This window comes from Serinus canaria, chromosome 18 (assembly GCF_022539315.1).
Source record: "Serinus canaria isolate serCan28SL12 chromosome 18, serCan2020, whole genome shotgun sequence".
In the NCBI taxonomy this organism is placed as follows: Eukaryota; Metazoa; Chordata; class Aves; order Passeriformes; family Fringillidae; genus Serinus; species Serinus canaria.
The window spans coordinates 7,338,300-7,362,442 of NC_066331.1; the positions used below are offsets into that span (position 1 = coordinate 7,338,300).

The 24,143-nt window shown below is 47.6% G+C and overlaps 1 protein-coding gene across 1 annotated transcript; it reads right to left on the minus strand.

Moving 5' to 3' along the window:
* Positions 1 to 400: 400 nt before the first annotated feature.
* ST6GALNAC1 (ST6 N-acetylgalactosaminide alpha-2,6-sialyltransferase 1) lies at positions 401 to 13,893 on the minus strand. The gene is made up of 9 exons (XM_018919123.3): positions 13,686 to 13,893; positions 9,637 to 10,270; positions 7,876 to 8,044; positions 7,511 to 7,682; positions 7,008 to 7,146; positions 6,219 to 6,322; positions 5,573 to 5,662; positions 4,289 to 4,388; positions 401 to 3,913 (listed from the first exon to the last, which is right to left on the minus strand). Exons 1-9 carry the CDS (start codon positions 13,814 to 13,816, stop codon positions 3,743 to 3,745), a joined length of 1,710 nt encoding a protein of 569 aa, XP_018774668.1. The 5' UTR covers positions 13,817 to 13,893; the 3' UTR covers positions 401 to 3,742.
* Between the last annotated feature and the right edge of the window lie 10,250 nt (positions 13,894 to 24,143).

The window sequence follows — 24,143 nt, forward strand, 5'->3', positions numbered from 1 at the left end:
AGGGGCACTGAGCAGGCTGGGGCTGCTCCAGCACAGCCCAGCAGTGCTGCTCTCACCCTGGGACACTCACCCTGCTGGGAGCTTGCCCAGTCCTGAGTCCTGGCTCTTGCCAAGGGTGCTCCAGCTGTAGCTGCTCTCCACAGGCTTTGTTTGTGCCATGCTGGAAGTTGGCAGGGAAATGCCACCACCAACCTTGCTCAGCTTCCTGTGGCCATGCTGGACCTGATACCACAAGACAGGTGGCTCTGGGGTGGCACAGCTGGACTTGTGCCCCAGGGGATATGTCCAAGTGTGTGCCACACCTCAGCCAGCCCACAGTGGGACAGGATGCCTTGGAGCAGGGGGAGAGGAGCAGAGTAAGGAGGTGGTGTTATAAATAAGAAGCTTGACTAGGCCAATATTCAAGCAGCAATCAATTTATTAATTAATGTGATAAAGTATGAGCAACACAGCACTGGGTACAGTGGGGGAGTTTTCCCTCCAACTGCACACCCATAGCTGGGGCTTACAGGTATTTATAGGGAAACCCATAAGCTTTCTCAGCAGTTTCTCTTCCCAATTTTTACTCATCAGCAGTTTCTATTCCCAATTTTTACATCACAATTCTACACACTATTATGATTTAGGTTTTCTCAGGATGTACATCCCAAAAGGAATATCCCAGGTGGTGGTGTTTTCTGAAAGAAGGAAGGAGTATGCCATCTGGTGAGGTCCAGCTCTCCAGATGTGGGTCCACCTTTTGATTACAAGGACTATAAATCTCATAACAGTGATGCCCAGCTTCCCTTGGTCAAGACTATTAGTCCTTGAGTTGATGTCCATCTTCCTTTCTCAAGCTGAATGCTTCCTTTTTATGTATTCTAAAGCTATATTTTCAAAAGATCCTTACTACAAGCAGTATTCTAAAATTATACTTCAAAAGGTTATTATTGCAAAACTCTTTAAGGCTTAACTACAAGCAGAAAGTTCCTGTCAAAAACAACATCCTTAAAGCTTTAATTCAAATGCTCCTAAATCAACTTAAGACTTATAAAGGTTAATTGCAAACAAAGGATAGGTTCAAAGGCCTTCTTCCATGCTTTACTTCCTCAGTTATTTATTAGAATTCGTCTTTATAACTGTCCCGTGGTCGGTTTCCACACACATAGCACAATCACAAATACACACATTGCCTGTCTGTACGTGACACGAAACACAGCTTTGTGTGTCACAGTGGGGGGGACCATCAGGTCAGAGTCACTTTCCTGGGATCAAGAAGGATGTGGCTTTGAGCTCCCTGGGAAACTTCAGGCCACAGCAAAGGCCCTTCTCCAGCCAAGATTATCCCTGATAACATCAAACTCAGCTGTGCTGAGAGAAAAGCCTGGAGGGAACAGGCTCTGGGGAAAGCCTCCTGGGAAGTCTCCTTCCCTTGCCTCTGGGAAGCCTCAACACCAGGGAAAAGTGTGGGCTGGGGCTGCCAGCCCCTCTCAAAGCCCCCTCACCCACTGGGGAACCCTTGCTCAGAGGGACCCAGCCCCTTCCTGCTTCCCAAAGGACAGAGGAACAAAAGAGGAGGAGGGGGAAGGGAAAGGTCTAAGAGAAACTTCTTCCAACTTGTCGGGGAGAGAAAAGCCCTATTCAGGCAGGAAGAATACCCAATACCCGGTGGAGCTGGTCACTAAGCAACCCTCAGCAATGTGGTATGGCCTGAGGGACAGGCAAGGAACAAAACTGCCTCACTGCCCACCCACAGCCCATCAGGGAGAGCCTGCAGGGCCTGGGGACAGGGGACACCACCTGGGGACAGCGTGCACAGCCACCACAGGGGCTGAAGCATCCAGGAGGCCCAGAGCTCCTGGGTGCAGGAGTTTCTCCTCAGGCAGCTCTGGATGGTGACCAGGCCTCACTCAGGCTTCCCTGTTTGCTGCTCAAGAAGGATTTCTGGCCTGCTGCAAAGCCCGTGGCTCCCTCTGGGCCTGGCATTCCCACAGGGCTGCACCATTCCCAAGAGAGGCAGCGTGCACTTGGGACAGCTCCCTGCTCCCACAGGCATTTGGGACACCGTGGGCTGCTCTGGGCGCAGCAGCCAGGCACAGGCTACACCCTCTCCAGAGAAGCTGAATTCTGCATTTACATCCTCAGTGTGGGTGGTTGTCCTTCACAAACAAGCTCAGTGAGACATGAGAAACTGCCTGGCCTCTCTGCAGCACAGGGAAAAAGGGAAAAAGGGAAAAAGGGAAAAAGGAAGTCAAGCCTGACAAACCCTGCTGACAGTCCTGGCTGAAATGCCTTCCTTGGAGCCCAGAGAGTCCCTGGAGACACTGCTGCCCCCAACAAAAATGGAAAAACGCTCCCAATCAAAGCAGGTCTGGTGAGTGTGCAGCTGGTTAACCCTAGGGACTTGCTCTGGACCTGTGGGACACTGGAGGTGGCTTTTTGCCTGCACAGTGTCATAGGGGAAACATCCAGCCCTTCATGCATTTTTCTTGAATATCTGATACACTTGGAGAGCAGTTCCTGGGACAAGGGCAGACTAGCCAGGTGTTCACCCACTTCCTCAGGGAGGTGCTGGGCTGGTTCTGATCCCTGCCCTGCAAGGTAAACAGGTGGGGGATGCTCAGGTGTGTCCACGTAAGCTGCAGAGCTTCTCCAGATGGAGGTAATCTCATTATCCCTCAGCCCTGTACTTTCCTGGCTTTGCCATCTGCTGTATCTCAGCCTTCAAAGCATAAATTCTGGGTGCACTAAATAACCACAACCCACAGGGCTGCTGAAAGATCAGCTTGGCCAAAGTAGTGCCATTTATTTTGCTTACAAAACCCCTTCCAGGAGGCCAACACACTCCAGGTGTGCTTGCTGCAGCTGGGCCCCTCTCAGCATCATGGGGGACAGGCCCTTGAGCAGCAAGGACACATGGCATCCATCCCTGGACTTGGAGAGCTTCCACCTCTCCTCCCAACAGGACAAACACAGCTGGGAGCCACGCACAACAAAGTCGAGCTATGCAAGGACTTGGCACATCAGATCCATGCCACAAAATTCACATTTTGTGCAGCCAGGGGAGCCCTGGGGCAAGAGGCACCAGGTAGAGGAGATGTGCTGCACCATGGAGAGCAGCTACCTGCCCTGGAGTTGATGGCAGTGCTCCTCTGCAAGTGTCATAGCAAGGCCACTCTAGGTAGCAGAAGTGAAATTCATTCTCTCTCAAACTGGTCATCTAAAAGTGTCCAGTCCATCCTTTTTATCTCCAGGGAGCAGAGTGAGTGCAGCCCCCTCCCAAGAAATTAAGTCAACCTGAAACAGAATCTGTGTTTTCACCTCCATCCATTCCAGCTCCTCAGGGAGTTTGTTTAGACAATACCCAGCTCCAAAATGGGCATTGCACATGGAGAGGATCCACCCAGAAGAGAAGTGGCCCCAGCCTGAGGAGCATCTCCTTGCAAAGAGAGAAATTACACACAGGACCATATCCATCCTGGATTCTGCTCTCATAATACCCATGCCTACAACAACCAGCAAGAGTCCTGCAGCACAGCCAGGTGGGACTTTGTTGGCAGGCTGCATTTTCTGTTGGTCTTGGGTCTGCAGCATTCACATATTTGTTTAAGTGTTGTGAAATAACAGAGGTGCTGAAGGAGGGAAATGTTTTTGGGGGGATGAAATGTGCCTGGTAGTGCAGAGCTGACCTTGGCTCTGGTGATCCTCTTCAGTTCCCAGTGAAGTGTTGTTGAGATTTCCCAGGCAAATGCCGTTGCTGCAGTCAGGTTCTCAGGTAAAGTTTCATTATATTCTCATTGTGAAGCCTTTTCCACAGCTGCTTCTCCAGGTTGAAGTCATGGTTAATGTAGAAAATCAGCTTTTTCCAGTCCTTGTCATAGTAGTGATCCGAGTACTTCTCGTGTCCCTCTGTGATGTAGCCATAGGCACTGACCTGGGAAAGATGCAGAGCTCACTGGGCAGGGCTACCAGGGGTGGGGGGAGCAGGAGAAATACAGGACAGAGATGCCAGCTGGGGCTTCTCTGGTGACCCTGTGTGGGGGTCCAGAGGGACCAGACTGTGAGCACTGGCTCCAGAGATCCTGCTGTGCCCTCACTGCCTCCCTGAGAGATCATGTGCTCCAGGTCACAGCAGGCTTCACCACCTCTATGGGAACTATTCTGGGGCTGTTTCTCATCTTCAGTCTGCTCCTCCACAGCTGACATGAGCCCATATACTCTGCAGGTAGATAGCAGCCACCACTGCTCTCCTCTGTCCCCTGTTCCCACTTCCAGACAGTTCTGGGTGCAAGAATCACTGTGCCCTTACCTGGTCACAGAGATGGAGAGCAGTCAGCAGCAGAAAGGCTCCTGTTGTGGGTCTGTACAGCCTCCAGTAGTGCTTTTCCAAATTTTTAGACTTTAAAAACCTGCACCAGGAGAGAGGAAAGCACTGAGGAGTTGCTGGCTGCGGTGTTTCTAGCGGGGCACACCTTGTGGCATCTCCCCTCCTTGCAGCAGCTTGGGACCACATGAGGCATTTCAGAGAAACCATGAGTGTGCCCAGAACTCTCCACCACCTGCACTGCAACCTAAGCCCAGCTCTGCCCCAGCTTTGTGGAAGTGGTAGGTCTTGAAGCAGTGGGGGTAAAAAGGGGATGGATTAAAGGATCTTGTAGGTTAAAGCCCACTTCTCCTAAATCTGCTCTTTGCTTTCCAGTGCAGAGGTGGCTTTGAGGCTTCCTGGTATATCCTGCTCCCCACCCACACCTAGGAGTGAAAGGAGACATAGGGAAGGTGCAGAGGAGTCACAAAACCTGCCAGGAGCTGCACTGTGTCATGCTAGGAGTTGTTAGGAAAGTAGGAGTAAACACTGGGAAAAAATAGCATGGAGTCCTCTTGGTGTTGGAAAGGCCCCAAGTCAGAGGGGGGCCCCAAGGCAGAGCAGGCAGGGAGTGCTGGCCATCTGGCTCCAGGGAAGGCAGCAGCTCTCAAGGACACTGAAGGGTACAGGCAGCCAAAGCAGGGCCCTACAGGAGCTCCTATACCTCCATCTCTCGGCCATGTGTGGCCCATGATGGGCAGATCTCATGGTGACAGTGGCCAGCAGGCTGTGGAAAGGGTTGGAAAGGCACAGAAGAGCAGCAGGCAGGCCAGGCAAAGGGGATGCTGAAGAAGAGCCTGTTATGCTTCAGGGCACAACCAACCTCCCGAGTCTAGAAGGAATCTCTGGAGAGAAAATCTGTTACAGAGCCTTGCTCCAATGTGCCAAGCAATGGGGAACGTGAAAGGCTGGTCCTGAACTAGAGATCAACTACTCTGGCACTTCAGCAACATTCTCCCTGCACCTAAAGCTGCAATTGGCCCTGGGTCTCTTTTGGATGCAGAAAACCAAACAGTCTGATGGCTGTTGCTTCTCCAGCTCACAGGTTCTGGATGTTCACCCACCACAAGCATCCTACTGCAGCACCACAGAGAGTTTCAGCTGAGCTCAGGCTGCTGGTGTGGCTGAGCTGTGGTTACAGAGGAGGGAGCTGGGAGGAGAGGTCAGAGAGAGACAGATGGTGCTGGCCAGGAAAAACAAGGCTGTTAGAGCACACAACCCACAGCTCACCTGTTTTTCATGTATCTGAGGAAATCAGGGTGAGCCACCAGGTATTTGTCCATTGTGAAATCTTCATCAAATTTCTGCCGAGGCTTCTGCCTAAGGACAGGAATGGGGAGACTCACAACGAGTTCCTACACCTCATCACAGCTGGAAAGGCTCAGCCCTGATGCACTTGGTGGTAAGAGAAGAACCACAAGCACTGTGAAGATATTCTGTAACATTTCCCACATTATGACAAAGCCTCCATAGCCTGTGTGCCTTGCAGAGGAAGAGATCAGGGAGGAGAGGCAACAATTGGAGACAGGAATATCAAAAGCATGTGTTTGTATAGGCAAAAATTAGTGAAACCAGGCCTTCATGAGCAGGCCACACCAGACCAGCCAGCAGCAAGTGTTCATCCCCAGAAGTCACAAAGCTTTCTCTAAGCTCTGGCCACACATCATTGAAATCAGCTTCCTCTGCAAAGGAGGGGTATTGACTACAGCAGTGCTCAGAGCAGGGCAGGAAATGGGAGATTTCTGCCGGCAAGTCTGCCAGGGGAGGGAGGCTTTAGCCTGGCTTTGTTCTCCACAGGGCTGAGCACTGGGAGAGGAAAAGAGCCCAACAGAGAGCTCATCACTGGAAGGGTAGAGGGGGCTGTAGTTGGCTTTACCCGCTGAGGTTCAAGAATCCTTTCCTGATCTCCTTGTTGAACAGAAGAGCCTCCAGCCACTCATAGTCTCTTGCTCCCTCCAGGAAGTGAATGTATCTGACATGCTAAGAAAATAAGTGAGCATTAGTGAACAGCACTTCCAAAACAGTGCAAGCAGACATCTTGGCTCACTGAGTTTCTTGGGCACACATCAGTCTGCAGCTGTCAACCAGCCCACAGTAGCAGAATGGAGAAGACATCTGATGTGCAGCTCCTTCTACATGCCACAAGGCTGTGGATGTGACCAAGAGAAAGCCAGATAAACTTTCCCAGGAATTGTTCAGGGGAGTTTTGAGGAGGCTGAGAGAAAGAATTAAAACCATCTTGCAGCTGGTGTTTTGAACAGTTGTTTTCTCATAAGATGTTTACCAAAGAGTGTCTGCTTAATTAGCCAGTGGCATGAAGGGGTGTTAATTAAGTGACCAGTCAAGTCCACCTGTATTGGAATGGTGTATAAAAAGAATGGGTTTCTAATAAACTCGAATTAGCCTGCTGAAGAGAGTTCAAGTTCATGTGTTGCCTTCACTCCCATTCCTGATTCAAAGGGGACACAAGGTTGGGGGGGCATTGACACAACTTGCCCCTGCAAAGACTCACTCTGAGCCAGGGCAGAGTAGGTTCCCTCCCTGAGGGTAATGCTGAAGGGCTGCCTCAGCCCCTCTGCTCCTCGTGGCACAAGCAGAGCTGAAGCACACAGACAAACAGCATCTTGTTAAAGCTGTGCATGCACACAGCAGAGACCTCACTCACTTTATCCCGTGGGATGTTGCTGAACCCTCTGTGTCCCAAGATCTGAAGAGAGGAAACCAGGGAGTAGGCTGTGAATCCATAAAAGGAGGTTTTTTTTCCCACATCCTTTTCGTAACCCTTGATTACAGCCCCGCTCAGCCTGGCAAAGGAAATCACACAGAGGAGCAGAGTTAGGTGACCACTGAACCCCTCCCATGCACCCCTCCCATTCCACATTCCAGTGTTAGCCTGGAGGAAGGGTAGACTAGCCCCATTCTGATTGGCACCCTGATCTGCAGGAGAGCCCCTGCTGTGGAGATGGCTCCTTATGGCTCATTTGTGACCACAGGCTTTGGATATTAAGTAACTTTCCAATTATTTTTGGACTTTTTCCCTCCTGCCATCCATCATTTTGGCACTAGGGAATGAGTGGAATACTAGAAGAGATGAAGTGATCCAGCCACAGTCAGGGGCTAGCCATAGCAAGCTAGCTGTGCATTTTCTGAGAAGGAAGGCAGTCTTACCTGAAGACATAGTCATGGGAGTCAATCTCCTGGCCCATCCCAGAGTTATTCAGTATTCCTCCATTCCCCACGACAGCACAGCTGATGCACGTGGGCATGCTGCTGTCATGGTTGGCCAGGAGCAGCTGCTGGTGGGGCTTTGGGGGCAGCAGGGATATGACCTCCTTTACCACTGTGAAGCAAACACAGTGGTGAGTTATCAAGAGCCTTTCAGATGGACACAGTGAAACCACCAGAGTTTCCACCACAAGATCCTCCTAGACTGATGCCTTTGATGGGGAGATGCTGCAAACCTCCAGCTACTCAGCATAAGGTTCCTGTTAGGAGTCTGAAAGTCCCATCCTGACAAGCCCTGAGGGACTCACGTGAATAATTCAGGTCCATGAAGCCAAAGGGGGGTATAAAATGCTCCAGGCGGTTCCATTCACTGTCATTGAAGTATCTCCTGTCCATGAAGAGTGTGATGTTGGGCAGGAAAAGATCCCCCAGCCAGGCAGACTTGGCAGCCCTGGCCCTCACTGATTCAGAGCAGGTCTTGAAAAACAGAAAGGAAACAGTAATGGCTGATGATGAGCAGAGGTGATAAACCTGACTGAGTGCCAGTGCTTGTGTACCTGTCTGTGGCAGGACCAAAGGGAAACACAGAAACTCCAGTGGTACCATTTCCCTCGTGATCCCCACCACCAGGAACATGAAGCACAATTTTAGCACTACATCCATACCCAGCTGGTGAAAATGCACCTACAAGGGAGCCAGGATGACTCCAAGTCTCTGAGACTTTCCTCTTCAGAACAACAGACCTGTTTTAAATGTTTTACTGTTTAAAATGTTTTACTGGCTTTGGCCCTCATTAGCTGATGCAAATTAACATTTGTAATAGGTCTAACCTAAATGCATCAAATAAAGCTGTAAGCACTAGGAATAGGCTGCAATAATATATATATGTTATAATGAGCAGTCCCTGTTAGCAATGCACTTCACAAGGTCCTAAGAGTCCACCCAAGGAAACACTAATGAACAAATGAAATCAGATCAGCATTGCCACTCCCTTTAAGGATAAGAAAAAATGTGCAACAACTTGTTCAATGTCATAAATAAATCAGTGAAATGTGCAGCTGAGAAGGGAATCCAAGCCAGCTTATCCTACAAGGGAGATCTCACTGCAGCTGGCAAGTGTGAGGCTGTGTGTGCAGATGGAAAGCAAACAGCTCCACCACACTGAATTTTCTGCTGAGTCAATTTGGGCTCCACTTTCTTGGACACCTTCCCCAAACACCTACTGAAAGACAAAATAGAGAGCAAATGGACCCTCGTGCCCAGCTTAAGTCCCCTGCATTGCCAAAGCCTTGCTGAGTGCTCCATGGCTGAGCTGGGCTGTCTGCAGTGCATGAGGATGACAACCCTGTCACAGCCTGAGGAGACAGCCCTCATTCTGCCTGTCACCACAGGAGCACACTGAGGACAACGTTGTCAAGGGTTTCATGGTGGCATCATTTCATTCACAGCATATTTTATGTCCAGAAACAGGGACATTCCCATCCTGCTCAAGCAGGTACTGTTCAAGACTTGGTTCTCCTTGTGCCTCCAGAGCTAGACTGGATCAGTACTAGGGGAACAAGGGAAAACTCAGATCATGGAGGAAATTAAGGAGGGGGAGAGTGTTCCTAATGACTCCCTCTCTCTGCAGAATTACAGATCAGGTTTGGGAGTAAGACACAACATGCAAGAAGGTGACCCACCTGTTTCAAACCTTCCAGAAACAGGGTAAGCTTTACAGAGACTTACCAGCATAGGATGGGGGACAGAGACAGTATGAGACACCACAACCTCTCCCAGCTGCTTGCTGAGAACTTTGCTGGAGTTCACTACTTTCCTAAAGGCCCTGTTCCTGGACATTAGTAATTAAGAGATGCTCAAGTTTAATTAACCTGAGTCTTCATGTGAAAGCAGATGTTGTTTATAGAGGTCTTCCTGTCTGGGTCCCACCAGCATCTGCCTACACCAGTGAGTGACCTACCAGCTCTGAAACCATCCCCAGCTGCAAAGGGCACATGCCCAGGGGCCAACAGACAAGGAGGTCAGTGGGGAGGCCCATTCTTGGTGACCATCTGCACCCTCCCACCTACCGAGGGTAGGGAGGAGTTATCCAGCAGGTAATCATCCTCAAAATCCCACTGTGGCTCAGATGTGAAGTTAGCAGAGCTCAGTTTCCTCTTCTGTGTCACAGCAGCAACCTGAGGAGTAGGTCTGGCAGTGTTCATTGATGCAGGAGGTGCTTTGGGTTTTGCTTGGTGTTCAGATGTGTTGTTTTCACGTCCTCCCTTCACCCCAGAGGATGGTTTCAGTGTTGCCTTCTCCTTGCCTCCCTTCTCCCTGGGAAGTGGTTTCACTGTTGTCTCTTCCTTGGTTTCTTCCACCCATGGAGATGTTCTCACTGTTGTTTTCCCCTTGTTTCCGTGCACCACAGGGGTTGTTTTCACTGCTGTCTTCTTGATTCCCTCCAAATGGGGTGTTGGTTTCACAGCCATGTTCTCCTTTGCTTCCTTAACACTCATAACAGGTTTCATTGTTTCCTTCTGCTCCTCCTTTCCTTTCCATCTTGGTGTCTTCTCCACCACATCATTGAGCCTTGTGATGCGTCCTCCCAAAGTCACCTTTAAAATGCTCCTGGAGTTCCCATTACCAGAACAGTTTAAACCCTGTTGCTCTTGGGGGTCCACTTGTTGAGTCTCTGGGGCATGTTGGGAAATGTTCAATTTCCTGAATACAATCACAGGAAAAGCAGATACATCACACACACTTAACACTGAACGCCCTTCAGCTCATTTCTAGTGCTCTTGATTCTGAGCCTCTCTCTGTGCTTTAGAGCAATTTCATTTTAAACGTTGCCAAAATGTTATTCAACTTCCTGCACCACTCTAGCCTGAATATTGCTTATCTCCCCACTAGGCAAATCCCAGAGGCACACACTCTCTCCTCAGCACTTGGCACATGAAACATTCACACGGGCACTAGCAGCCAACCAGTAGAGCCCAGCTTTGCCACGCACTGGGCAGACCCCTGGCACTGTCCCCAAGCACTGCAGGGTTGGTTTGGAGATCCTGGGCTCAGGACATAGCCCCACCATGGAGGCTCTCCCCTCTGCCAGCAGAGCCCTGTGCTTCAGCAACCGAGCATGAAGATCTCCCAGAATTCAGGAAGGAAAGTCTGAGAAGAAGTGAAATATTGTAAATTCAGGCAACCCCGACAAGGGAGAGATGATGCATCTGACTCCATTGATACCAGAAGGCTAATTTATTATTTTATTATACTAGATTATATTAAAGAATACTATACTATACTGAAGAATACAGAAAGGATACTTACTGAATGCTAAAAAGACAATAGTGAAAACTGGTGACTCTTTCCAGAGTCCCAACACAGCTTGGCCCTGACTGGCCAAAGAGTGAAAACAACTCCCAGCAGAATGCAATGGAACAATCACCTGTGGGTGAACAATCTCCAAACACATTCCACATGAGCACAACACTGGAGAAGCAAAAGAGGTAAGAATTGTTTTTCTTTGAGGCCTCTTGCTGCCTTTCAGCTTCCCAGGAGAAAAACTCTGGACAAAGGAATCACATTCATAGAATGTGAATGCCACAGTGAGACTCACTTCTTTACCCTACATCACCTCTTGAGCTTTTGGGGTCACAGGGCACTTCTTTCTCTCTCCTCTGCCTTGGTCAGGCAGTGCAAGGGCATCACACAGCGCTCACCAGGCACATGTGTCTGAAGGAAGACACTGTGAAGCTATTAAAATGCAAAATCTCTACATATTTAGCACTTGCCTCTAGTATTGCAGCTGCCCTGTTGCCTAATTCAGAAGCACAGGCAGGTACAAGACTGTCGCAGGAGGACACATCTGCTGACAGCAGAAGAGCCACCTGCAACAAGACTGTGCTGAAACCCAGAAAAAAAAAAAAAAAAGGTCAAAAAACCAAGGCAGAAGTGGTGGAGTTTTGTCCTAAACATTCCCCCTTCTCTGCACATGGCTGGAGGGTAGAACAGGAAAAAGGAAGGTGAACAATATCCACAGCTGAGCTTTTGTGTACAGCAAAGCTGTTGAGGATAAACCATGGCTGTGGCACTCTGATCCCACCCTCATATTCAGCCCTTGCATGACACACTTGCTTCAGAACGCTGTGGATTGCTTCCGAAGTGAAAAATGGGACAAAAAGCACTTTTGTAGATAACAGGCTGCAGACAGCAGCTCAGTTGCTGCTGAAATTTGATGGATGTTATACCACTCTGAAAGTATTCAGGAAATTATCAGCTAAGGAGGCTTTTAAAAATTGTTTTGTATCAGATAAATGGGTGAACCTTTGCAAGGCTAAAAAAGAGAGCTTGTAGCAAATGGCCTATCAGCTCTGCCTCTCTCACAATCATTAGCCAGTTTCAGCAAAGTGCAGCATGTGCTTTCTGTCAGAGTGCTTCATGTATAAACTTACTGTCACTGTTTACTGCCCAATAGGAGGAAAGATTTTATATGGACACTCTAAATAAAGAGAAATTTGGTAAGATAGCTCAGGCAGATCTTAAATCTCTTGGTGAATTTCTGTTGTATTTTTAAGATGATGTTCAAAACTTTGAAATAAAGTGCAGAGAACAAATGAAACAGGAGTTTCAATATGAGAAACCATCCCCCACTCCAGGCTTTCCCTATGTGCTGTCTTGCAGGGCAGATTCCACCTCAGTCTGTTACACTTTAAATGCTGTGCCACAGACCAAAATGTAAAAGCAAGGACTCTTTACATCCCCAACCTTGCTCCCTGCAGTCAGGCCCACATGGCCAGGCACTGGTGCTTGCACAGGACCCTGCTCTCCTGACCAGCATTTTAAATCCAGACAAATTGTCAAAGCAGCACGGTGGATTTCAGGCTCTAGAGTCCAGCTGGCAAACAACTGCAGAAGCTCAATGACATTTACTGTCATTTTCCTCCCCTTTTACAAAGCCCAAGGACAAATAGAGGATAAAGCCATGAAAATGCTGCTTTGTGTATTCTGCGTGACATACAAGGTACAGAAATAGAACTGCCACACAGACAACTACACACAGCTCATATCTTGTTGTGTTTTACTTAAGTTGTTTAAATACAGGCATTTCCATTCTCTGAAACTACAGTAGAAGGAAATGGCTTCAAGCAGCTAAATATGGAGAGCCTCTTCTTGTTCCAGCTCTGCCACTGATGGGCTCTGGGATCAAGGAGAACTCACTTCTCTATGCCTCCTCCTTCTCTCCTTTCCCTCCCACCTCCTTTGTGCAGCTTCCAACCTCTCCAAATTTGACAGCTGTCCTCAAAGCATGGTCTCAAGCTGCTAGAGCTGAGCTGAACTCAAATCACCTCCAGAAGAGCTGCAGATGTTCCCAGCCTCACTCCTCTTGCCTGCCCCCATAGCACCAGCCCAGACATTCAGCTGAGAACCAGCCCAACCCAGCCAAGCCATATGAGCTTCCTGGGAGAACTGGGACCAGGTGAGGGTGGTGGGGAGGCTGGGGAATGGTGCTTGCTGTACACAGCACCAACACATCCACGAGCCATACCTGTACTGGGAAAGGCTCAGGTGTCTGCAAGGGCTCAGGTGTATGCAAGGAGCTGTGCTCCCTGCCAGTGATGCTGGAGACATTTCACTGCAATTCCCTCCACACCCATCCCTGCAGGATTTACTTGACCATTTATATAAAATAGATACCAAGATATCATGTCTACATGACATTGGTGTCCCCATATGCAGCATATTTTGTGTTAGGAATCAGCTGCTGAAATTCCCATAAATTCAAAGCCATGCCACCAAATTCACTGTCCATCAATGCAATCTGGATTAGAGCTGAATAAGGTCCTTCTGGGAGCCAAGAGGAAAAGCAAACACTATGTAGTGCCAAAGTACAAAACCACGTAGCATTAGTGAAGCAAAAGCTGCTTTAGACAGTTACAAAAGGAAGCCCTGAAAAATACTGAGCCAAGAGAGGCAGGTTTTTGACTGTGGATCTTCCAACTCTGCTAAAGTAATGTGATCACCCAATTCTGATCAAAAGTGCACGTTTCAGGGTAAAAAAGACTGAGAGACAGAGACAGAAAGTGAGCACAAGCACCCACACCAGGCAGTGCATGCCATGAAGGAACAGGTCCCTTACCTGAAAATCTTTTTCTTCGCCAAGTCAAACAAGGAGCTGGAATTTCCAAGGAAGAGGCAGAACTGTGTTACAACAACGAGGCAAATCAGGGCTTTGGCAATTTTGGGGAGCCTTATCCTGGAACAGTGCATGGTGAGGAACCCGTGAGCGGCAGAGGCGCTCGCCAGGCACTGCCTCACCAAGGGGTGTGGAAGGACTGGGCTGGTTTTCCCTCCGGATTTCCCCACAACAATGTGCACACCCTGCCTCCCAGCATTCCCAGACACTGCACACAGATCCAATTTCTCAGGAAGGCATCAGTTTTGTACTGTTCCTGTTTATCACCAGAAGCTTATTTAACAAAGAGTAGGGAAAGGAAAGTGTTCTACTGCAAACAGTGGAACAATGTCTTAATGACATTGTTCTACCCCAAAATGGAAACCTTTTATCTCTAACCTGGAAGAAGCACCACTGGGAATGCATGTAAACTGTGGAGTGACCATAGTTACAATCCAGGAAGCTTTCAGACCACCTGCCCAAAGTTTTAGACATAACCATAAATGTATATTCTTCATGCAGTAATTGCTTGCAGCCCCAATCCAGAAGCAATCCCTGCCCCACAAACGCTGATGGCTAGATACACATCCATTTTACCTTGTGGTTGGGAGGCAACCCCACAAATCAAAGTAAGACTTGGTGCAAATCCACCACAGAAAAGAGGAGTTTGTGTTATAAAAATCTCCAGTCAGTATGAAATCAATCTTTGGCAGTCCAGGGTACATCACCCCACCAGCAGAGGGAAAGATTTGCAAAGATGAACACCACAGCCAGAGAAATATTTACTTCTACCAGGGATGAAGTTTTACAGCAAAGGGCTATTCTAACTTTTTAAGTTGTAAACATTAACCCTGAAATTTCAAGGGGAGATAGCCATATTGCTTCTTATGCATTGCTGCTTTTGCAAGCTCTTATAAAAAAATGAAGCTCAGATATAAAAAAAGCTTTTGCTGACAGTATCTCAAATCTCAGAAGCAGTCACACTGTTACTGAATACCCAGAGAACTGAAGGTCCCTGTTTTATATCATAGCAAAGCCAGTCAGGTTTCACAACTACAAGATTTTTTTGTTAACAGGGGTCCCAAAGGGAAATTCTGGAGGCAGGAATCATTTTCCTTCAATCTCCTCCATGTAACATTACTGCAAAACCAAGAGCCACAAGGGATAGAAAAATTCCTACAAGCAGAAAAATACAGATTTCTTTGCTTTTAAGGATCTGCGCTGGTGATTGTGGAGAACTCATCTGCAGCACTGTCTGTTCAGGAGGGATTGTGCTTGGGGGAATATCCAAATCTCTGGCAAAAACATTAGCCAAAAGCAGCCTTGGTATATGCAAAACAGGGCTTTTCATCTTCTTGGTGTAAGAAAAGAAAACCTAAAGCCCCCTTGTCAGAGTACAGACTTTCACTTCCTTGGAGCATCATTCCTCACCATCCAACCCCACTGCTGACATCAGTCTGTCAGAACTGAGGCACCAGGCTGGTTTGCTCAAACATGAGGTCAGATTGGGAAATGGGGATGTACTGGAACTCTCCGGGGATGACCTGTTGAAAACTGAGGTCAAGAGCAGAGCTGGTCTCTTAAACAGCTCTATAAGAAGTGAGATTCTTGGGATACACAGGGCTCCCAGCCCATGAGCAGGAAGCTACAAAGCAAAGACTGCACAATTCACAGGGCCTGGCCTCTCAAGGGCCACAGCATCCTTTTCCAAATGCATGTTTCTCTGCATGATTCTCTACCTGCAATCCCACCTGCAATCTCAGGAGATGCTGCTTCATTTATGGTGCAAAGACTCCAAGCCCAGCACTGCTGGTGTATCCAGTCTCAGCATCAATGCCTACAGCTGAAGTTTTTCAATTCTTCAGTACAGTAAAAACAGGATGACTTTTTTATTTAAACAAACTGCACTTGGTGTCATCGAGTGAAGATGGTTTTCTGTCAGCCCTTTTTGATCTCCAATATCCATTTAATTCCACATCCCCTTCACTAATCCTTAATTACATCCTGGACATATAAAAGGCAGATTTGTCTGGAGTGGCGCTTGGGTTGTTTTTTTTTCTTTTTTGTTTTTTTGTCATTAAATTCTACACTGTGTGTTGAGGGTGTCAGCTGGCAAGCTGGCATTTGAACAGTGCCATAAACTTTTCTGTGTGCACATTCTTCACCAGGCTGTGTACCAAATCTTGTTTACTTGCCTGTGCCTTGTTTGCTTTCCACTCTCCCACGTCTCTGGTCTACAGAACACAACATCACAAGATGTGCTCAAGAACAGAACTGTTCTACAGATCAATGAATCTTAGCTGCAGGATAAACTTGTCCTTCAGTGATGTCTAGAAGCTACCAAAACCAATGTTTGATTGGAAGCCAGTGGAATAAAGCTGCTAAAGAAGCTGGGGGTGTTTGGACATGTTCACAGTATTATTTGATGATGTAAGAACTGAGTTATAAGTGGGGGAGAAAAAGAATGACATTGTCTGCAGCATGCAGCTGCTCAGTGGTCATGCCTTGGGGCTAGCAAAGGCTTGGCTTGGCAACCTTAGGTTCATATTTTTCCCTCCCTGCTCAGCAGTCATCTTAAAAAGCAAATGCTTTCTGGGCTGGTAATCTGGAGGGGAAGAAATTACAAGAGCAAACTCTGCACAGATGTTTGTCTTGCTTTTACCAAATGAAACGGATAGCCCAGAAACTCCCAAGCTTGCCATAATTCTACAGTCACTGGCCATTTTCCAGCTAGTTCCTTCCCTTCTGCACCAAACCTTCTCTCAAAAACTAAACAAGCAGCCAGAGACAACAGCATTTGTTGAAGCAAAGTCCCCACATCTCATACAGTGGCACTTTCAAGAATGCCCAGAGTTCTGTCACAGAGCAAAGCTGCAGTAAACTGTGCCAGGAGTGAGGGAACAGCTTTGTGAGCCAACTGGTCTGTTCTCTCCATGGGGTGAAATGCTCCAGGAGGGAAGGACACAGTGGTTTTGATGGTGGAATGAGCAAGTGGCTGCTCAGTGCCCACAGAGCAGAGCTGCAGAGATTGCAAACCCCATCAGCTTTTCATTAGTGCTGATTTGTGTGTTTGGTGTCCAGCCCCAGCCAGCTCAGGCCCCTATAAAGAAACTGCCTTGGATCTGTGTAGGGCCAGCAGATGACATGGGTCCAAACTAGATTATTTCCCCCTCTCCCACTTGGTAATGGGACCAGGGACAGGTTCCGCCAGCAGTGCCCACACACCATGGAATGTCCTTGCCTGGAGCAATCACTGGGAGGTGGGGGGTAAGTGCTCTGAATCTGGCCTGTTACAGGCTCTGGTTGCTGGAACTTGTTTTAGCTCTTGCAGTAAGCATAGTGAGGACTTGGCTTTTGAGCTGTTCCCTGTGGCCACAGCTCTGGGTGATAATTAACCTCCCTGAACAGAGTGGAGCAGACCAAGTCTGCCATCACACAGTCTTTTCTGCCTTTTCTGCTCCTTGAGCTCTTCACATTCACCCCATCCCACTGAAATGCTCTGCTCCCAGCATTCCTTCCTCAGACACACGAAGCTGAGAAGACTGATGAGCCTCTTCATTTGTGAGAATTTAAAAAACCACAGAAAAATACACTCCCAGCAACAATGGCTGGAAACATCATCAGGCTGGAAAGAACCAGGGATCCTTTATCCAAATGCCTCCCTCAGCAGCATTTTGTCGTGCCATCCCAGCAGGAAGCCTAGCACAGGAACCCAGAGCTGACAGAGAGACAAACTGACACCACTTCTGGGCTAAGATGGGTTGTGGAATTTTCCCCCCCCTTTTTAAAATCTGTTTGATAGAAAGGAAGAAAAAATTCTGTTCCTTGACTGGGAATCTCTCAGAGAGCTGGTTCTCCAAGGAGCAGGACAGCACTGCAGACAGGTGAAGAGGTAATTTATTAAAATCATGGGTAGTTGGCCTCCCATCAGAAAAGCAGCTTCTCCAGCTCCTGTCCCAGACAGCTGCCAGAAAAAGGAGCATTCAAGGACTCTCCACTGTTCCAGAGAAAGAAACACAAGAATCACAAGGCACAAATTCTTCTCCATACCCCTGGCAAAAAAAAAAATTTTAAAAAATTGCAGGCATATTATCTCAGCACATCACATCTGGCAGCGAAACTCAGGCCCTGCAGAGATATGAATTACAGAATCACATCTCTGTGGGGATCCACTAATTTTAGGGCCAGCAGTGAAATATTTCTTGGTAAAGGTCTTTCCCATACTCTTTCCACTGCCTTAATATCAGAAACCATTGCTCTTGTCATGTCTGGCAGGACAAATGTGCCATTTGGCTTGCTTTGGGGTGAAAAGTGCTGCAGGGAATGAAGACATAAGCCTGCTTTTTGATCGGTATAAATAATCCTGTTCCTGTCTTACACTTGGGAAAATGTGGCCTCATAGTGTTTTCCTCTCTGTTCCTGACTGACTGGAGAGTGAAGCCAGAGAAGATCAGAGATGTGCAGTCCCATTTTTAGCTGCAGGAGTGGGACAACCACAGGGTCCTGTGAGGAGCTGCTGAAAATCAGATGCTTCTCTTCCCTTCTCTCCCTTTTGTGTATTTTCTTCTCTGTAAAAGTTCTTCTCCTGCTTTATTTAGATACATACCTGGTGCTACTTATCTCCATCCTTCTCCTGTTAACTTGACAGAGCCTTTTGTTAGCCATGGAGAAAAGGGAAACCTTTGCCATAGCAGATATACAGCACCTATCAACCTCCCACTTGGAAATGCCCAGGCAAAGGAATTGCTGGGCAGGAGAGCAGCTCTGTGTGTTGTAGTGGAAATGTGAGATCCTGCTGATCAGGAAGGGCCACACATTCTCTCCTGATTCCCCAGGAGCTCTTTAGTATCTGTTCAACCCAGGTTTGTCTCAAAGATTCCAGGAAGGACACTTCTGTTGCAGTCTCAGCCAGAGCCAAGAAGATGAGCCAGCCTGTTTTACTGATGATGTGCAGTGACATTCATCATCTCCTCCATGAGCTGTACTTCCAAAATCTGCCATGGAGAAGTCAGGCAGGACACACTGAGTGGGGCTTTTCCCAGCTCTGCAGCCTGCACCTCAAGCCTTGGGTCTCCAATTGCAGTTACCAACTGAGAATGATCAGGCCTGCAACAGAAACAGTGGTGTTTACACACCATGGCAAATGTGGGTGCTGTCCAGGCCTCGTGTTAATCTCTGTTCTCCTGCCATTACCAACCCCGTGACTCCAAGCAGATGTCAGCTGAGTCCTGTCTATCCTTCAGAGCCTGAGCTTTCTCTCCCCCTCCCTAAGCAATCTCCACCACTGCATCACATTGCTGATCCCCTTTGCTCCACCCCACATGGAAGCTTGCTCAGTATCCAAGTTCATATTCACCCCCTGATATTGTAACCATAAGTAAAAACAAGCTCAGTTATCTAAAATAACATCTTAAATGCATAAGATAATCAGGAGCAAGGAGACACATTGCTCTGTATTAAAATGAGAACTATGAAAAGTTATTCTGCTGGTTGTTTAACTGTGTGTGCTATCTGTGAAACCATATGCTAAAGTGCTCTGAGAATCACTGAGAAATAACAAGCCCTTGGGCTGATAAACTTTGTGCAATTTACCCTAAAGCACTTGCAAACTACCTTACTGTGGGTCCTTCAGCTGATGCTGAAAGGCACTCCTGGCTGCCAGGAGGATGAGGAGCCATCCCACAGCACCCCACACTTTTCCAGACAGATCTCTGAAACAAACAGAAAGGAGACAGAGCAGTAAAGGCAGTTAATCACATCAGAATTTAACCAGGGTGGTGCCAACAGTTCTGTTTTGCCCAAAACTACTTGGGTATCTTTTTGCTTTCAGCTTTATCTGTCAGCTTTTATCTTTCATGGCTCCATCACAATATCCTTGGAGCCCTGATGGCTGAAGCCACCAGGCTCCAGCAGCCCACAAGTCAAAGTTGGTTATTTATTTTGCCACAGTCAAAACATTTTACCATTTTTCAGGAGACCAATCTATTAAAAACACATTGATACCACAAACACATTAAAATAACTGCACCGTTTGATGGATGGAAGTTCGTATACAATTTGATTTGAGAATTAGCTTTACCTGATATCTATAAAATGCACATTTGCCTCTTCCTCTTTGAGGATAAATAGGTGGCATCTTACTTGCGGAATTTCACGTGGTTTGCTATCCCATCTAACCAGGAAAAAAAACTTCCTGTCTTGTCACATGGTAAGCCTTTGGGTATTGTGTTATCCTGTGAAACAATTCCTTGTCTGGGGATTGCAGCTGAATTGAAGGTCAGCTTTCCTAGAAGGCCACTTTCTTGAGTTGTTTACTGTTCCCTGTACAATACTGTATTCAAGCCAGCTTTGTGCTTCTGTTAATACTAGAATTTGATAAGGTCTGGCCTTACAACTTCAAGTAAACCAGAAGCCTGCAGTTTCATTTATCCATTTCTTATAAATGGATCCATGGATCCATTTATCTATGCACCAGCATTGCAGGGCTTCCTGCAGCCAAACTGAGACACATTCATGCCTGCAGACACTTGGTCCCCAGTTTTATTAACCTGGTTTGACTCAGAGCAGAGCCAAGGGGAACAAATTTTGTTTCAACACTGCAGCTGGAATCCATACCTGGGGAAGAGGAAAAGGAAGAGGAAGAGGAAGAGGAAGAGGAAGAGGAGAGATTACCCTTACACCATCCCTTCCTACCTGCACCTAAACATGACTGTAAATAACCATGGTAAGTGACAGTGGACACTCAGCACCCCAGCCAACTTTTTCTCCACAAGTAGGTACACATGGATAATTTTGTGCTCACAAAGAAAGAAAAAGATCTCCTGTCCTCTGGTAGGTTTGTTTAAAGAAAGAGAGTTTGTACAAGGGGTCTTGGGTAACTCTACCTGCTGATGACCCCAAGGTTGCTGGAACAGAGCCCTGCCATTCCCATCACCACATGCTCTCCTTCCTTGTTGGTTTTCCCAGCTTTTACAGAGATGGGGCAACTGAGAGGTGTTTTAAAATATTTTATTCTATTATCAATCTCAATGAAGGCTGAGACATAAGAGATGTAAAATTCAATGCCATTCCATCAGAAGCCAACCTATTTCCTGCTTACAATACCTTAGAAATGTTTTTCAGCTTATTAGCTTTTGCCCCACAATGCTGCTCTTACTTCTAACACTAATCACCTATGTTTTTCCCCACATAGTCCTGCTACAATGCATCTTTCACAGTTCTAATTCTCTAAAATATCTGGTCTTCTTGCAAAGTCATATTTTGAAATTTATTAAAACTTCTTTCTAGTTCAATCTCTCTCTCAACAATGTCATCTCTATTCCATGGCCTTCCTAAGTCAGCACACCAATTCTCAGTGTCTGCATATAGATTTACAAGACTGTGTGAGCTTTCTGTCAAGTTCTGAGAATTCTTTACAAATCCATTTCTCACACTACCTCATAACAACATGGTGGCTGAGTCCTGGGCTCCCAGATCCCAGCCCCAAGGGTCTGCATGTCTGTGCCCCCAAAGACATTGCAACATTCACTCTTCCTCAGCTGAGTCAGCCACTGTGAGTGCAGAGAGCAGGATAAAGCTTGCACCATTTTGAGGCTCTCTGCCTCATTTCTTGTTGCAGAAAGGTGAGCAAGGACATCAGCCCCACCATCACAGGCTTGTCAGTACAAATATCACCAAACTGTCATGCACGATGGAGATCACTCCCAGGTGCAGTATATCCATGTACAAACAAGGGCAATCCACACTCTGGAAGAAACCATTTGCCACAAAAGGCCACAGGAGGAGCTGGCTGGCTGGCAAACACAGACTTTTGTTATGAAGCAGCCTGAGAATGGAGGGGCCATCCAAGACAGCACTGCTGCTGGACACCTGCATAACACAGAATACAGGTACTGGATGCAGGTCCAACATCTCTGCCTGGCCACTCAAACATTTTATGAACAGGCTGCTCTAGTGTGGATCCTCCACAAGGTCACCTGCTCCCCCATGGGCTCCTCTCACCACAGGTCCCTGCCAGGACCCTGCTCCAGCTCAGCCTTCCCAGGAGTTCACAGCCTTCTTTCAGGCATCCCTCTGCTCCAGCAGGAGCTGCAGGTGGATCTGCATCCACAGGAACCTCCATGGGCTGCAGGGCACAGCTGCTTCACCATGCTCTGCACCACAGGCTGCAGGGGAACCTAACCCTGGTGCCTGCAGTGCATCCTCCCCCTCCTTCTCCAGTGACCTTGCTGTCTGCAGGCCTGTTTCTGTTACATATTCTGACTCTTCTCTTCTCTGAGTGCAATTACCTCTGTGCAATAACTTTTTATTCCTTCTTAAATATGTCATCACAGAGGTGTTACTGCCATCACTGACTGGCTGGCACTGGACAGTGGCAGGTCCACCCTGGAGCCAGCTGGCGTTGGCTCTGCTGGACATAGAAGAAACTTCTGGCAGCTCCTCACAGAAGCCATCTCTGTAGCCACCCTGCTACCAAAACCTGGCCATGCAAACCCAAAAGGATCATCAAGTGCAACTGGCCAGGACAGCCCCAGAAATCCCAGCCTGTGCCTGAAATCATTGTCCAAACACTGCTTAAGCTCTGGCAGCCTTGGGGCTGTGACCACTTCCCCGAGGAGCCATTTCCCACCTCAGCTGTGCTGCCAGCAGTTTTTAAAAAGCAAAGGAGGTGCGTAGGACAGAGTGTCATTTCCTCAGGAAATTTAGCGAACCATCCCATCAACCCACTCAAAGTACTGGCAATTTAAGAGTGCCGCTGTAGGGCTATTGAAACTGTCATGGTCTACACACAAAATGAGGCCCAACACTCTTGGCTGTTCATGGGCAGCTTGAAAATAGGGAAAAGATAACCTTCCCCCTAAAAAACAAGTTTTCAGAATGCTTCTGCTCCTATCTCAAGGTCACTGGGTTCAGACACAGTGGCACTCTTCTTCTTCACTAAGGTCATACAGCACAAGGACAGCAGATGAGGCACAGGAATCCTTTACTACAGGACAAAAACACAGCCCACAGGGGAAAAAGAATTGGCAAACCCAACCTAAAATTTTCATGTTGTGCTGCCTGAAATAGAAGTTTTCTTGCTCATTCCAAAAGTCAAACTTCACCACTACAAAGTTGATTTAAGTGTGTGGGTGTGAAAATTTCAGCGTAGTCTGTACAGAGGAAAGCTGGGGTTTCTATTTTCTGCATTTGGTTTCTGCTGGTGTTTCTACTGCTTCCATGCAGTAACTCATCCACAGGCTTCACATCACAGTGGAAAAACAAACAGAACAATGAGCATGGAAGAGGAATGGACAGTATCTGGTCAGATCCTTCAAAACTGAAGTATGTAAGCACACGGAGAGGAGAGCTTCTGACAGAAAGCCAAAACAAAGTTCAGAATTCAGCAGGTGTGAGTCTCCCTCCCAGCCATTCTGATCTTGGAAGTATCCAGAAACTGTAAGTCTTTCACTTTAGCTCTAACTTTTCATAAAGAGTCAGATGCTGGTACAAGCCTGAGCAGTCAGTCATTCCATCTCCTTGCAAATCTGTTTTCCAGACAGTCTGGTTTATCCCTCCAGTCCCATCTTCACTATGTGCCTCTTCCCACCAAAGGTCACAGGTCACAGCCATCTCCATTAGCTCCATTCTCCTCCAAAGTTAACAGCTGGATTTTTCAGTGGTCCTTGCTGGCAGGAAAGGATACGCTCCACATAAAAAGAGTGGCAGCTAAAGGGAATTCAGGGTGACCGGAGGTATCTAAAAGATCCTGCGCTTCAGTGGAGAACCACTACTGTGGTCAAACAGGCTACAGTAAGATGAGAATTTAAAGCATGAATCTGATGCTGTTTTTCATCTGAGGTCAGGACTTTCTTCACATATGAAGCACTGGCATCTGAGAGTCAGACACTCCCTCTGCTGACCTCTGCTTTGCCCCACTGGGAGCAGCCAGTCACTGGTTAGGCACACCCTGCACACATCCTGGACACCAGCTCTTGCTCAGCTCACCACAGCTGCTGCAGGAACCTGGCAAGGACACAAGCCTGGCCAGGGACACCAGACACAGCTCTGAGCTGTCACACTGGGGGTTCTCCCTGTACCCCATGGATTTGCAGTGGTTGTCAGTAACAGCTACTGCCAGCAGACTGCAGCTTTCTCTGCAATGCTCTGCTACCAGAATTTGGGGTATCTGCAAAGGAAGAAACTGACAGGCAGCTGGAAGGCACTATGAATTCAAAGCACCACCTTTCAGGGGAGTTACTGAGCCAGTGAGACCTTCCTTACTCACTACAATCTAAACACTTCCACCACTCCTTTATCACCTTCCCATTTCCATAAAAAAAGCATTTTGAGTTAATTTCTACCTCCATCAATTATCAGGAGTAGAAGTGAGTCAGAGGCAGTCACAAAACAGTATCTTACATCACACAGGCTGCTGGTTTT